General features: G+C 35.5%; 1 protein-coding gene across 1 annotated transcript in view; it reads right to left on the reverse strand.

Annotated features, from left to right (window-relative positions):
• Positions 1 to 6,833: 6,833 nt before the first annotated feature.
• RNF217 (ring finger protein 217) overlaps positions 6,834 to 13,386 on the reverse strand; it is a 119,444-nt gene continuing 112,891 nt past the window's right edge. Inside the window, exons 5-6 of the mRNA XM_069599050.1 lie at positions 10,001 to 10,072; positions 6,834 to 8,611 (exon numbers count right to left, since the gene is read on the reverse strand). Coding sequence (XP_069455151.1) covers positions 8,538 to 8,611; positions 10,001 to 10,072 — 146 coding nt within the window. The 3' untranslated portion in view covers positions 6,834 to 8,537. The remainder of the gene's footprint in view (positions 8,612 to 10,000; positions 10,073 to 13,386) is intronic.

The following is a 13,386-nucleotide window of genomic DNA, read 5'->3' on the forward strand; positions in this document are numbered from 1 at the left end:
TAAAGGGACTATACATTAGTGCTATTGGAAAATGGTAATAAACCCAGTTTCCCTGACCTTAACTCACTAATTTCTTCTTTTCTTAAAAGTAATTAATGTATAAACACTAGAATAGTGGGGAGGAGGAGTTATATATTATGCTAAAAGCACAATTCATGGAACCAACAGCATGAAATAACCACTTGGAGATAAGAAGCTGATCACTATAAAAAGGTAAGAAATTAAAGTCTGAAACACTCCCAATTTTTCAACATTTTCATCATAACAGAATTTGTTTCCTTTCCAATTTTCTTTTAGGAATTTCTACAAAAGAGTATTAATATTTTCTATTTTCTTATTTCTACATGCCTCTTTCTTAAAATATATTCAAAATGACTTCCTCCACATAGTTTTATGAATACCAAAGTTAATAGTATGACCAATGAAATGTAGAAAGGGATAAAAAGTAAAATTACATAAATATTTGCCAATGTCATTGAAAAAGCAAAGAAAATCTCTTTTCAACTAGGCTCATACATTACTATGAAAAGGAGTATGACATTATTAATGTTACAGAAAATGAAAAGAATGTAATGAGACTATGGACAAGATCTGGTACACCCTACTAGTGAAAGTCACTCATCTTAAAATTAACACATCCTTCTCATTTGCTATTGTTTGTGAGAATGTAATTTAAATGGAATATATTCTGGTAATTCAAAGGAAGTAAAATTTATTCTTTAGAACTGCAATTTCTAAATATACAGTAACGACAGATTAAAGACTCAAATGTTTTTCTCTTTAGTATTTTACATTCTTTTTGAAAAAGAGAATAGGCCCACAATTTTGCAACATATATATACATATAAATAAATTTGTTTCCTAAAGACATCTAATAATTTTGTTTGCAATAGAAACAAAACAACTAATTGTTGTGGCTTCTTAATAAATAATGTGTTAACCTAACAACATTTTTATGCCACTGTCTTCATGTTCTTTCAACACAAAATTATTTTTATGATATCTCAGAACTTATTACTTATTAAACTAATAATGTCTTTCATAATAAACAAGATTGTCAATTAATTTTTATATTAAAAATCTGTAACAGATTGTCCTTGTTAAGGTGTGTGTGTGTGTATATATATATATATATATATATATATATATATATATATTTGCCAATATACCAATTAGTGTTCTAAGTTTCATACAAAATACAAGGTAGGTTTACTTTTTTCAAGACCATCTAAAGACTTTTAATTATGATGAATATGATCAAATAACAAAATTAAGCTCTTGCCATATAGAATTTAAAATAATATGTCTTAAAGAAAGGGTTTGTAATCAGCTGATAAAAAGCACACTTTATCTAGAATTTTCTTTACAAAGGAACACAAAGCATGCTAATTTTGTATAAACTGAAAATTTCAGATACTTCTATCATATATTTAGATAGTGTTTACTTGAAAGAATAAAGGTATATTTGGACATAGAAGAAATAATATATAGTGAAAAATATAATTTTTAAGAACTTGATTTTATTATTCACACTATTTCTCCAGGGGGAGCATGAGGTGAACACCTAACTTTACAGGGAACTGATAACCAAAGTACTGGGCCAGCTACACGGAAAAATCTGAAGTAACATTATCTCAGCAATTTGGGGGGCATTGAACACCCAAGCTTGACCCTTCCTTAAGTTCTTCCATATTACGTAATAAACCTATACTAATATACCTTGAATGTGGGTTTTCATATCAGTGAAAATGTTGAACATTTGCAAACTTTGCAAGGTTTCTCTAGAAAAGGGCTGATATGAGTTACATTCAATGCCATCCACTGTAGACTATCAGAAAGTCTAATAATGGTCACAGAGTATGGATCCATGGTCAAGTCTTACATACAAATGTGACAACATTATAAATCCAGCCTTAAGACCAAGCTGTGGGATTTTTGTTGAAACAAAGACCCCCAGGCACACATCTGGCCATTTTGGATGAATCAAGAATGACTTGGGGGTCACACTGAATGAATGTCCACACGTGCTTTCTGTCCAACCAAGATGCAAACACAATACTGACCTTACAGTAGTCCTGAAGCAATTTTGAAAGCTACGTTTTAGAGTATTTCTAGGCTCTCTGATTCAACTGACATCTTCTCATTCATTTTACTTCATATCAGAGGGCTGGGTCTGGCGTGCTGCCGTCCGTGGGGTCACAAAGAATCCGACAGGACTTAAGGACTGGGTAACAACAAGAGGGCAGCCCAGGGTGTTCCAGCTCCTATCAAGAAGAGGGACAGTGTTCCAAGCTGTCCTGGCATGTTTCAACTTACATATCTACTACCAGGGCCAAACTGTGGAGTCCTTTCAGTTTGAATTTCATTAGAGTCAAAAAAGTTAATGGTCAGACAAGAAGTTATCCCACGTTCAGTCAAGATAGGAAGGGGACTGCAGAGGGCAAAAGCAAGATAATTAAGAAATCTAGAAAGAAAACAGAAACTTGATGTTCAAGTATGTGAATATCACTTTACAAGCAGGGAAAAAAGTAGTATGAGGGATCAGAGCGACAAAAATGTGGGATAGCCCTGAAAAAAACAAAAAAAATATTTTCTTTGCTAACAAGGTTGTGTAATCTAAGCAAAGCAGAGTTAAATACACCTAATGAAATTTCTTTTGTAAACTAAAAGGAAGTGGCCAAAAAAAGGTAGTAGCAATCTTTTGTGTTTTTTTTTTTTTTAATTCATTGCCTTTTAAGGCCATATTGATAGTCTCAAAACAGTCACTTCTTTAGCCAAAAAAGAACATAATTTCTAACATGGAAAGTTACATGCTGCTAAATTGGCACCATGAGGTTATATAGTCCATAGGGTTGCAGAGTTAGACATGACTGAGTGACTAATACTTTTTTTTTCATGAGGAAATGTAAACTATGTGATATTTGAAGGCTTCAGCTAACGATCCAAAAAGATGACTGCAACTCTCACACTACTGAGACTCTGTTTCTTGGATTCTGATTAAGTGACTAAAGTTCCAGCCCCAGAACAGCGATGTACAGTACAAGCCCCACACAACAGTTGGCTCTGAAATGAGTATAGCTTTACCCTCTCTGCTGTGCTTAGTCCCTCAGTCGTGTCCGACTCTTTGCGGCCCCCATGGACTGTAGCCTACAGGCTCCTCTGTCCATGGAGATTCTCCAAGCAAGAGTACTGCAGTGGGTAGCCCTGCCCTCCTTCGGGGGATCTTCCCAGTCCAGGGATCGAACCCAGGTCTCCCGCATTGCAGGTGGATTCTTTACCATCTGAGCCACCAGCGAAACCCCTCTATGATTTACAAAGAAGTGTCTTTCTCTTTAAAGGTTTGCATTGGAAAGGCAGCATTTCACAATCTTGAACACTCCCCAAATTTGGACTCTGATTTCATTCAGACCAAATTTATAATTATTTCATAATTATTAAAACAATCGTTATGGATATTCATATTAAAATGGGATTTGCAACTTATTTTCCAGAGGAAGATGTCATAATTAAAATACAATGATTTGAACAAACAAAATATGCTTACACTGGCTATTAATGGTAGTTTTGATTTACTATGGTACTAGTTGGTAGAATTTCTTTTATAGATTTCATGAAAAATAAAAAATGCAGCTAAAACATGCAGTGGAAATTAATTGAATATTTTAACCAAATATTCCAATGAGGTTATTACGTAACATGTATTAATTGCTTGCTAGGTTCGAGCTCCTAATACCAACTTTTAGAATTACTATATGTTTCGGAATCTTGGCTATATCTTTTTCAGGTATGTTTTACTTGGTTTAAATTTTCAGCTTCTGATTCTACCCTCCTCCCTGCTCGCCTGCCAGATTTAAAGAGGTGACATCTATTTGCTAACACTGTTATTCTACTGTCTCCATCAAAACATTGCGATCAGTTTCTTCAACTCTGTCAGATTACTTAAAATGACACAAGTATTTTAAAGTGCATTATTGGACCTTAAGGCTGTATTTATAATAGGCATTAACAGAAAACAATAAAGCTGACCACAGGAAAGATTACTTTCAAGAGTTGAGACAGATCTCAGCCACAACTATGAAAGGTTAAGCACACAATCCAATGGGAAGACTGACATTAAGGCATATGCGCAGCTTGCATAAAAAATTCAAATATAAAATGGCATTTGGTATGAATTTTTATCTTGGTACTTAATGAAGTATACCAATTAATATTACTTAGGCCACTATTATAATCATGAATTCAATAGAGCTTATAAAATTGTAGTGTTAAAAACAACTGCACTGTTTAATAAGGGAGAAACTAGATCGATGTGTTGGCAGATGTACTGTAATTTGACGAAGGTCCAGAGGAATGAAACTGCCTTGCAGGTTCCTAAGTGAGTTTTTAACCCACTCCTTCCCTCCTCTTTTCTACTGCAGAGGAGCCAGTTAGAGTCTCAGAGGAGTGGAGAAAATGAGGTTGGGTTGTTTGGGGACTGGAAAACTGTTGGAAGGTATTGTAGGGGAGCCTTGGGCCATCTATTTGGGTGATAGGATCAAAAGATAAAGACTCACCTGTGGCCTTGGGACTCAAGAGATGATGGGTCACACAAGAAAGGGAATTTCCTGATAGGCACTCATGAATCCGATATCCCAGAAAGGACAGCACAATTAAAGATCCCAGGTTGTAACCTGACCAGTGTTTAATTATCTTTGATTGTTTTCCAGTCTGCCCTACCTTTAGGAAACAATAGCACCTATCAGAAAATCAGGGTGGTGGCAAGAGAATGCTGTTTGTGCCAAAAGGTGTGATTCCTCTTTTCTTCTTAACTCCACACACAGAAGTCCTTCAGGAGATGCTGGGAATCATAGTAAAGTAAATGCCATGCTGTTCTGTTTGTAAGCACCCCAGCAAACCATCAACTTTATGTACACTCAAAGTTATTTCCCTGTGGATACTGTGGTCATTCATGATTACCAACATATTGCTTCCTACTTTTCACAACGGCATGATTAGGTTCCTCTGTGGAACAACATGCATGAACATGGATAGTGTTTTTAAAATGTGACAGATATGATCACTTTAGCCATTTCACTTAAATTCCTCAAGTTTTAAAACTAGGCAATCCAAACATCAATGTATCTTTCTCTCATTATATTATAGACATCTCATTGCATTTTATTTTTATTGGAATAAGATGAATTTTCTTTTGTGTTGGCAAGATATTTATTTGGCTAATCAAGCATGAAGACAAATTATCCTGCAAAATATGCTTTTCTTTAAAAATGGTGCACTTTTACATAACTTTTTCTCCAAGAAAAGGGTCTTAAATGTATTATCTCTATGATCTTCATTCATCCAAAATGCATTAAAATTTTATTACAAATATAAAAACCAAATTTTAAAACTTATGAAAATGTTCACACAGTGACAAAAATATATGTAAAGGGTCTTCACCAATGTTTTGTAACAGAGAAGTGAAAACAATCTTGATGTCCATTTAATAGGGGAGTGATTAAATAAATTAATGTATGCCCCTCAATGGAATATGTAGTAAATTACAAAAGAATGAGGTAACTATATTTAAACACTTATGGAAATATGTCTACCCATACATAGTAAAATGAAAAATAGTCACAGGACAGTAAGCATATTATTATTCTATTTGTACAAAACAAATACATACACAGATACACACACACACACATATTTACTTATTTGTATATTTTTAGATAGTATCTGGAAAGACCTATACCAAACCATTAAGAGTGGTTACCCCTAGAAAATAAGGGGTGGGGAAAAGCAGAGGAATTTGTATTTTATAATTCCTTATAGCTGATTTTTTTTAAAGGAGCATATATTGCATTTATAATAAAAAATACTAAAATGATAAGCCTTGGATAAAAAGATATTCATCTTATGCACATACTTCTTTTTCTAAAGGCATTTCTAAAATTTCCTCCAAAAGGTAAGGTTGTTTTACCTTCAATGTTGGCACTAACATATAAATAATCTCTTTTATCTTTCTCCTTCCTTTTTAAGATCTTAATGACACTTAGCAAAAAAATTCACAAATACCTACTATAAGTCACTAGCAGGGAAAGGCCAGATATATAGCAACTCTGAAAGTGAAAAATGCACACATTAATTTTAAAAAGTCTACGAAATATAAAAATGAAAATCCTGTGCAATGCTGTGCACACTATCACAAGTGTTGATGAAAGAGCCTTCACTGATAACAGACACTGCTCTCTAAGTGGAAAACTGGAACATTTCCAAATAATATAAAAATATCTCCAAAAGATAAGTTATTCAAAGAAAGGAATAAAAAATCCCTGAGTAGGCCAAAGACAACAGACACACAGATACAATAACCTAAGGAAATAGATTATCCAGGACCAGAGAGTATATTATTTAGCTAGTTGGTATATATGTATTCATATGCAGCCATGTATATATCCAAATATATATACATACACATATCATACATAGACACATCCACTAGATTCAGAATTCATCGCATGCACACGTCATTAAACTAACACCTAAGTCCAGGAAGGGAAAGACTAATTTACAAAAATTAAGCACTTTTATGACAAAACTATGTGGATTTAGGGCTAGAACTTTCCATTTTCTCAGTTCTCATACTAAAGGATGTAGACTAGGCACTCGATAAATATTTGTTGGACTGATAGATAGTTGGATGAACGGAAAAACAGTGTAGAGGCACGGAAGAATCTGTGAAGCTGCAGCATGACTTCTTGTATCATGCTATGCTTTTGAAATATGCTATTCTAGGACCATAAATGGACACAGCCTCCTCTAACTGGAAACAGACGAGTCCAGCGGTAAAGTTTTTCTGAGTGTTACTCAGAGAGAATGGAAGTGCTGGCTTGTTATCTGTGCACATAAACTTTACTATCATGGACTTTTTAGATCAAATAAAAATGATAAATGTTATACTCTGAAGCCCAACAGGACAAACTATCCATGTTAATGCATGTTTTATCACATAATCTATTTCAATTAAGAAAAGGCAGCTGACAAGTAAATGGCTACATCAATGCCAATAACTAATGTTAAGGATTTGTAGACAAGTGGAAACTTTAGGCTTCTTAGGGGTCTTTAATGATGAACACTCATAATGAAAACAAAATAAAACACAATTTAGTTACTTGTCCTTTTCTTACTTTTAAAGACTTCTCAGTTTGGTAAAATGTTCTGAAAAAAATTTTTTTTTTTTTTAATTTTCTGCTTCCTTCTCTAAAAGCAGTTTATGTTTTAGATAAACCTGTGAACATAGAAAGTTTTGTTTCAAATCAACCGTCCATAAGAAGATACCAACACATTATTATGCACTGAAGCAGTAAAAGTAAGAAAAATCCTTCAAAAACAGTATTTGTGTTTATGAAAAACTTGGGGACAAATAGAGAGAGAGAAAGGAGAGGTGAGAGGGTGGGGTTTCAAATAATACCATATGCTTAGTCTAAAGCATAATTATTATCACACATTGGTTAAACAATTAGCAGAATGGGGATATGTTCAAAGGCCTCGGCAGTTCTCTCTACAGCAAACTCATTTAAATTAACTATAGAGTGAAGCAAGTATGCCAACATGTAAGAAATCTGAAAAGAAGACTGAATGTTTAGGTCTCGAGAAATTCCCAGAAGCAGCCTCTCCGTTTTTTCAGTCTATAAAGTTTGATAATCCTTGAGGTGACCCTGCACAAATTTCCGTGTCTGCATCTGAGACACACAGAAAAACAGCAAGAAACAGAAAGGGTCAACATCAAAATCACCTGCTGTCTACACTGACTTTAATCCAGTACATCACCAAATTATGCCCACAAAGGAACGATCGTCTTTAAATACGTCTACAAAAATGCGGAAAAATAGTGTAGAGGCATGGAAGTCGACAAGAACAAGGTATGGACCTAGTTTTAATATAGATACGTATATACACACACATTCACACCCCTACACGTATACACTTCAGAGTCTTCTCATTTAGTTTCATTAGTTCCTTTTTGGGCATTGAGATTTGTAACAATTAGAGCATCTGGAGGAGGAAGGAATTATATGCTTGGGACACAGATGAAAACAGGTGCACGCGGTAAGCCTCCATCTTCTGAAAGGTGGCCTTGCTTGGTGTGCAGGTGGCACTTGAGTTATTCACCCCAAGTCTCAGAAGGCGGCCCGGAGGGAGAGTCAGGGACAAAGACAGTCTAAGCAATGCTCAGGAGACACATGCTCAGACAGTTTTGAGGATAACTGGTTCTAATTAAAGTATTGTCTTCCAAGAACCATGAAGAGTCTATGATATAGATGTTTATAGTCTATGAAAGTGACCGTTTTGTAAAAGCAGCAATCTGTATACGGAAAGGACAGGATTCCATGTTGGGAATGCACTGGAGCTAGAGGCTTTGTGGCCTGCGGAGAACACGGGGAAGAGGAGGCAGGGGGTTCCTCCAGGCGGTCGCAAGGTGCAGCCCTCTGACGCGTGTATCATCCTGTGCGGTTCTTACCCAGACCAGCGCTGCCACGTGACCTCACCTGAATTTACCAGTGCATTCCTGTCCGTGATCGTTTTCTCTGTTTTTTACAAAGGCAATAGATAGGAAATACAAATAAACCTGGGGATTAAAAGAAAAAGATGAAAGCTAATTAAAAGAACAGGCTTTTCGTACTATAGATTTGTAACGTTTCTATTTTCAAATGTTCATTTTGCAAGCTATTTATTAATAATCATTATTTAGTAATACATGAGAAGAGGGAAGATACCTATGCTATGAAATGTACTTAGTTTCTCAAGATTCTCTTCTTTATTCTTTTTTTGTTTTTTAAACTCTCTCTTCACCTTTTAACAGAGTCTGTGACATCAGTTTTGATATGAATTTTTTAAAATCAAAATATCAAAACTTAAGTTTAAGTCTTCTTTATTAACCCTGGTTATATCTTTCACACTGATATTCATGCTTTGGTTTCAGGCCATTTAACATGTTACTCAAGAAGATGGGTGGTGGAGCAAATGTCAGCTTTGATGCCCAATTCTACCATTTGTGAGGTCCTAGTGACTAGCTTTAATTTCCTGAACTGTAAAATGCAGAAATAGCATCTACTTCATAAAGCCTCACTCATTGTAAGAACTTATAAATGTCAGTTACTTTATAATTCTATCTATCTTGAATATATGAATTACTTGCTATACAGAACTTTACATATAAAATCAATTTACTTAGGGAAAAAAGAGAAATCCTATCTATTACGTGGAACAATTATCCAAGCAGCCTTTAGCTATCATGTTTGCTTTTAAATTCTCTAAAGCAATGGTTCTCAAAGTGTGGTCCGTTAGCATAAGCGTCACCTAACCTTTTAGAACTAGAAATGCATGGGTCCTGTCTCTATAGTGAATCATAAACTAGGGCAAGGACCCATTAACTTGTGTTTTAACCAGCCTTCATGGTTCTCATAAAGCACTCCCGAGTCTCAGAATCACTGCTTGAAATGTGTATTTTAATATACCTGTATGAATGAAACTATATTTATCACTGATACATTTTCTATTTGTCAGTGCTCAATTTTATGTTGGGCATGTGTTCCTACACACATCAAATGTATTTTTGACCCAGGGAATCCTTTTATTAGAACTAATCAAACTGAACCAGAGCCTCTTTTCTTTGATGCTCTAAACTGAACTCAGAATTGGAAAATCTGGGTTCTTGTCCACTGGAATCTTTCAGTAAAATTCTAGTTACATTAATTTTTGTATTAAAAGAGGGTTAATAATGCTTTATAAGAAATATGAATGAGAGTATTCCTGGACTGAAAAAGTGCCACACAAATACATCCTATATGAAACACACCCCTCTGAATCTATAAATCATGTGCTGATGGCTTATCTAGAGCAAGCACGGGACAGGTATCTCCCCTGCTTACTAACTGAATCACTATTACATTTACACGAGTGTTCTCTCTACAGCACCCAGAGAATTCTTATCTTAAATACATTAAGTGTTTCTTACCAATGACAACTGCTATGGCCCCTAGTGCTAATCCCAAGACCAGAATTAGAGGTGCAACGAACAATTTTCCAGCTGGAAAACAAAAGGCAAACCATTTAGAGAGTCTTAAACTAAAACCAAAATACAAATTCAGCAACGCTTTTAAATATCACAGTGTGTATTTTTAAGGAGTCTTATAATTAAGGCAATATTTCTCTGGAAATGCATCAGATGTAGAACAAATATGTACATTCAGTAACTTCACTCAAGTCCTGGGCACATGAGTCATCCATCTCCTAAATTACTTACCTTATACAACCAAGAAAATTCTAAAGCTACTGACTCACTTTACTCCACCAGAACCATTCAGCTTTATGCTTTTCCTTTAGATCTCTTCCACTTTCATTTTTTTTTAATATTCTGAAAGATTAAAAAGGCAGTGACACATCCTGAGCCAGCAAAAGAAAATCTAATTAGCTCACAAAACGGAGCGCTAGTAGCGCCCAACCCCACATCTGAAAATGTGATTTATTTATTTCCTGGGTCCAAAGAAAACTAAAAACACGAACATCTAATATACTGAATGACAAATGGGATGTTTCAATACTGTTGTTAGAGAAAATTACCAGTAGACACACAATACACTGAAGGTTATTCAAATAAATCATTTTAGCAAACTTCAAAAGGAAGCCCTCACAAGAAGGCTAAACACTGGTAAGGATGCCAGTGGCATCATTTTCTTCTGAATGAGTAACTGAGCAGTGATTACAATAAACTCTAGTTACAGCACAGAGGTCACAACCGGAATCCTGCTGGTGTTAAAAGGCACTAGCACAAAAATAGAGGCAATAGTTAATGTCTTTAGATCGTAATCGTTATCATTACATGGTAATCTTGATCTCAAAGCATGTGACGTAGCAACAGCTACAGAACCCAAACACGAGAGAAGAGGAAGGAATTCAGGGACTCTGCAGTAGAATCACACTGCTATTTAAGAATCAAGCAGCAACACCATTCTATAAATAAGGATGGTAATTTGGATTAACCAACTCCCTGGTGGCTCAGACGGTAAAGCATCTGCCTGCAATGTGGGAGACCTGGGTTCGATCCCCGGGTCAGGAAGATCCCCTGGAGAAGGAAATGGCAACCCACTCCAGTACTCTTGCCTAGAAAATTCCATGGATGGAGGAGCCTGGTGGGCTACAGTCCATGGGGTCGCAAAGAGTCGGACATGACTGAGCAACTTCACTTCACTTCACTTCAACTACATTAGAAAACAGAAACATAGCGCTGCCGTTTGTTGGAAATTTGTCAGAAAAATGTTAACATTTTTTATTCTTAAGAAAGGGTCTCTGGAACCACAGAAAATATATAGATAGAAAATATTTTTTTAGGAAATATATTTTTTAATATCTAATTTTGAAAAAATTGCCATTCAGTTGACAAAATGTCTAACCATGAGGTTTACTTACATTTTTCACCAATGACATAATTTATCATGCAATACTAAATCCCATTGAACAATTATATTTTGTACACTCGTAAAGCTATGCTTGAGTTTAGAATATATTGACATGCATATTTTAAGTAAATCCGTTTTCTCCTGTACATGTAGCTCAGTGTGTGCTCATTCATATTTCTTTTTTAAGTAATTATCAATTTTCATAAGAGTGATATTTTCATAAGAGTGATAAAACATGACTGCAAAGTAATAGCACTATTGTTTTCAAACATCACAGGACTCAAAGAACCAGATATGTGCTCTCTTTCTCTCTGGGAAACAATAAACTTATTATAATCATGCAATCAATATTTGATACATGTTTAAGTCTATTTTTAAAACTGTCTTGAAAATTCTGTTATTCCTAGATCAATAATAATTCTTTTAAAATACTATTCTCAATAGCTGAAACAATATTCTATCATATCCATATATCCTAAATTATTTAAATATTTTAGTACTTATTTTTTTGTTCCCTTTTCTGCTATTTTAAATTATACTTGCAAGTACACTATTGTCAGCCTAGATTTATTATATTTTAAAATGTCTATCACGTTACCATCAAACTTATTTGTAAAAGAACTGCCCAAAATTTCCAATTCATTCAATAGAGTATGGAAATTCAGCACAGAGTATTAACTTGACAAAATATTTGCTAATCAATAATCCAAAGAAACCTCATTTTATTTTAATTTACATTTTTCTGACTACTAATAATGCTGAATCTTTTAAAACATGTTTATTGGCTATCTTTATTTCTTCAATTCTGGTTCTAGACTTCTTTTCTTTTTTTTAAAAAAAATTGATATTTATTTTTCAGGGGCCTCCATTTCTTTCGCATAAGCCATTTTTGTATATAAGCTACTTGCCAACAAGAAATCAATTAAAGACCTGTATTTTCTTCACCAATGTATGCTTTAATACTTTGAATATTTATATGGAATAATATGAGAACTAAGCATTTTTCTGTCACTTTTATTCCCAGTACGATTCACTGAAAAATCCGCCTACTCCCTGAAAAAGTGAAAGTGAAAGTATTAGTCACTCAGTCATGTCTGACTCTTTGAAAACCCATGCACTGTGGCCCGCCAAGCTCCTCTGTCCATGGGATTCTCCAGGCAAGGATACTAGAGTGGGTTGCCATGCCCTTCTCCAGGGGATCGTCCCGATCCAGGGACTGAACCTAGGTCCCCCGCATTGTGGGCAGATTCTTTACTGTTTGAGCTACCCAGAAAGCCATTCACTGAAAAATCTGCCTACTCCCTACCAGGGAGATACTTCCATGTCAGAGGACGCTAATTATCCTCCAACTGCTGTTCTGCCTTATTCTCTAGAGGCAGAACCTCTGATCTGTAGCTGGGCAGATGGTGACATGAAATGAAGGCCTTGTTTCTCATCCTCCAGGTATGAGAGGAGGGCAGGCCCTTTACCTGTCTCTATCCAAGGACATGTGCAGACTTCCCAAACTGTAGATCAGGGAAAGACAGAGGTCAGGAGGGCTTTGCTGTCATCCATCCACTCTCTTCCGTGGCAGGGAGGAAGCAAGCTTGGGACTGACAGAGTAACTCCTTGTCCTGCCTTTTGTAGGGATGAGATGTTTGAAACTGAACTGCTCTTTTATTTAAAAACACTGCTTACAAAATCATTTTATTCCATTTTGTAAAATGGAATGGGTAACATGGATTATTGTATTCTTCCCTGTTTGTCCATAGGAGAAAAGTCCACATTTTCCTGCCATACTTGTGATGGTCTGACAGCAGTTTGAGATGGTCTGACAGCTGTCCTGAAGGTGGAAAAATACGTGTAGGAGAGAGAACTTATAAAGCCAGCTGCTCCCTCCTTGTCAGGTACATCCTGACACACGAGTACACACGTACACACACATGAAAATGGGCCCCGAAAGGAA

Source organism: Ovis canadensis, chromosome 8 (assembly GCF_042477335.2).
Source record: "Ovis canadensis isolate MfBH-ARS-UI-01 breed Bighorn chromosome 8, ARS-UI_OviCan_v2, whole genome shotgun sequence".
Classification (NCBI taxonomy): Eukaryota; Metazoa; Chordata; class Mammalia; order Artiodactyla; family Bovidae; genus Ovis; species Ovis canadensis.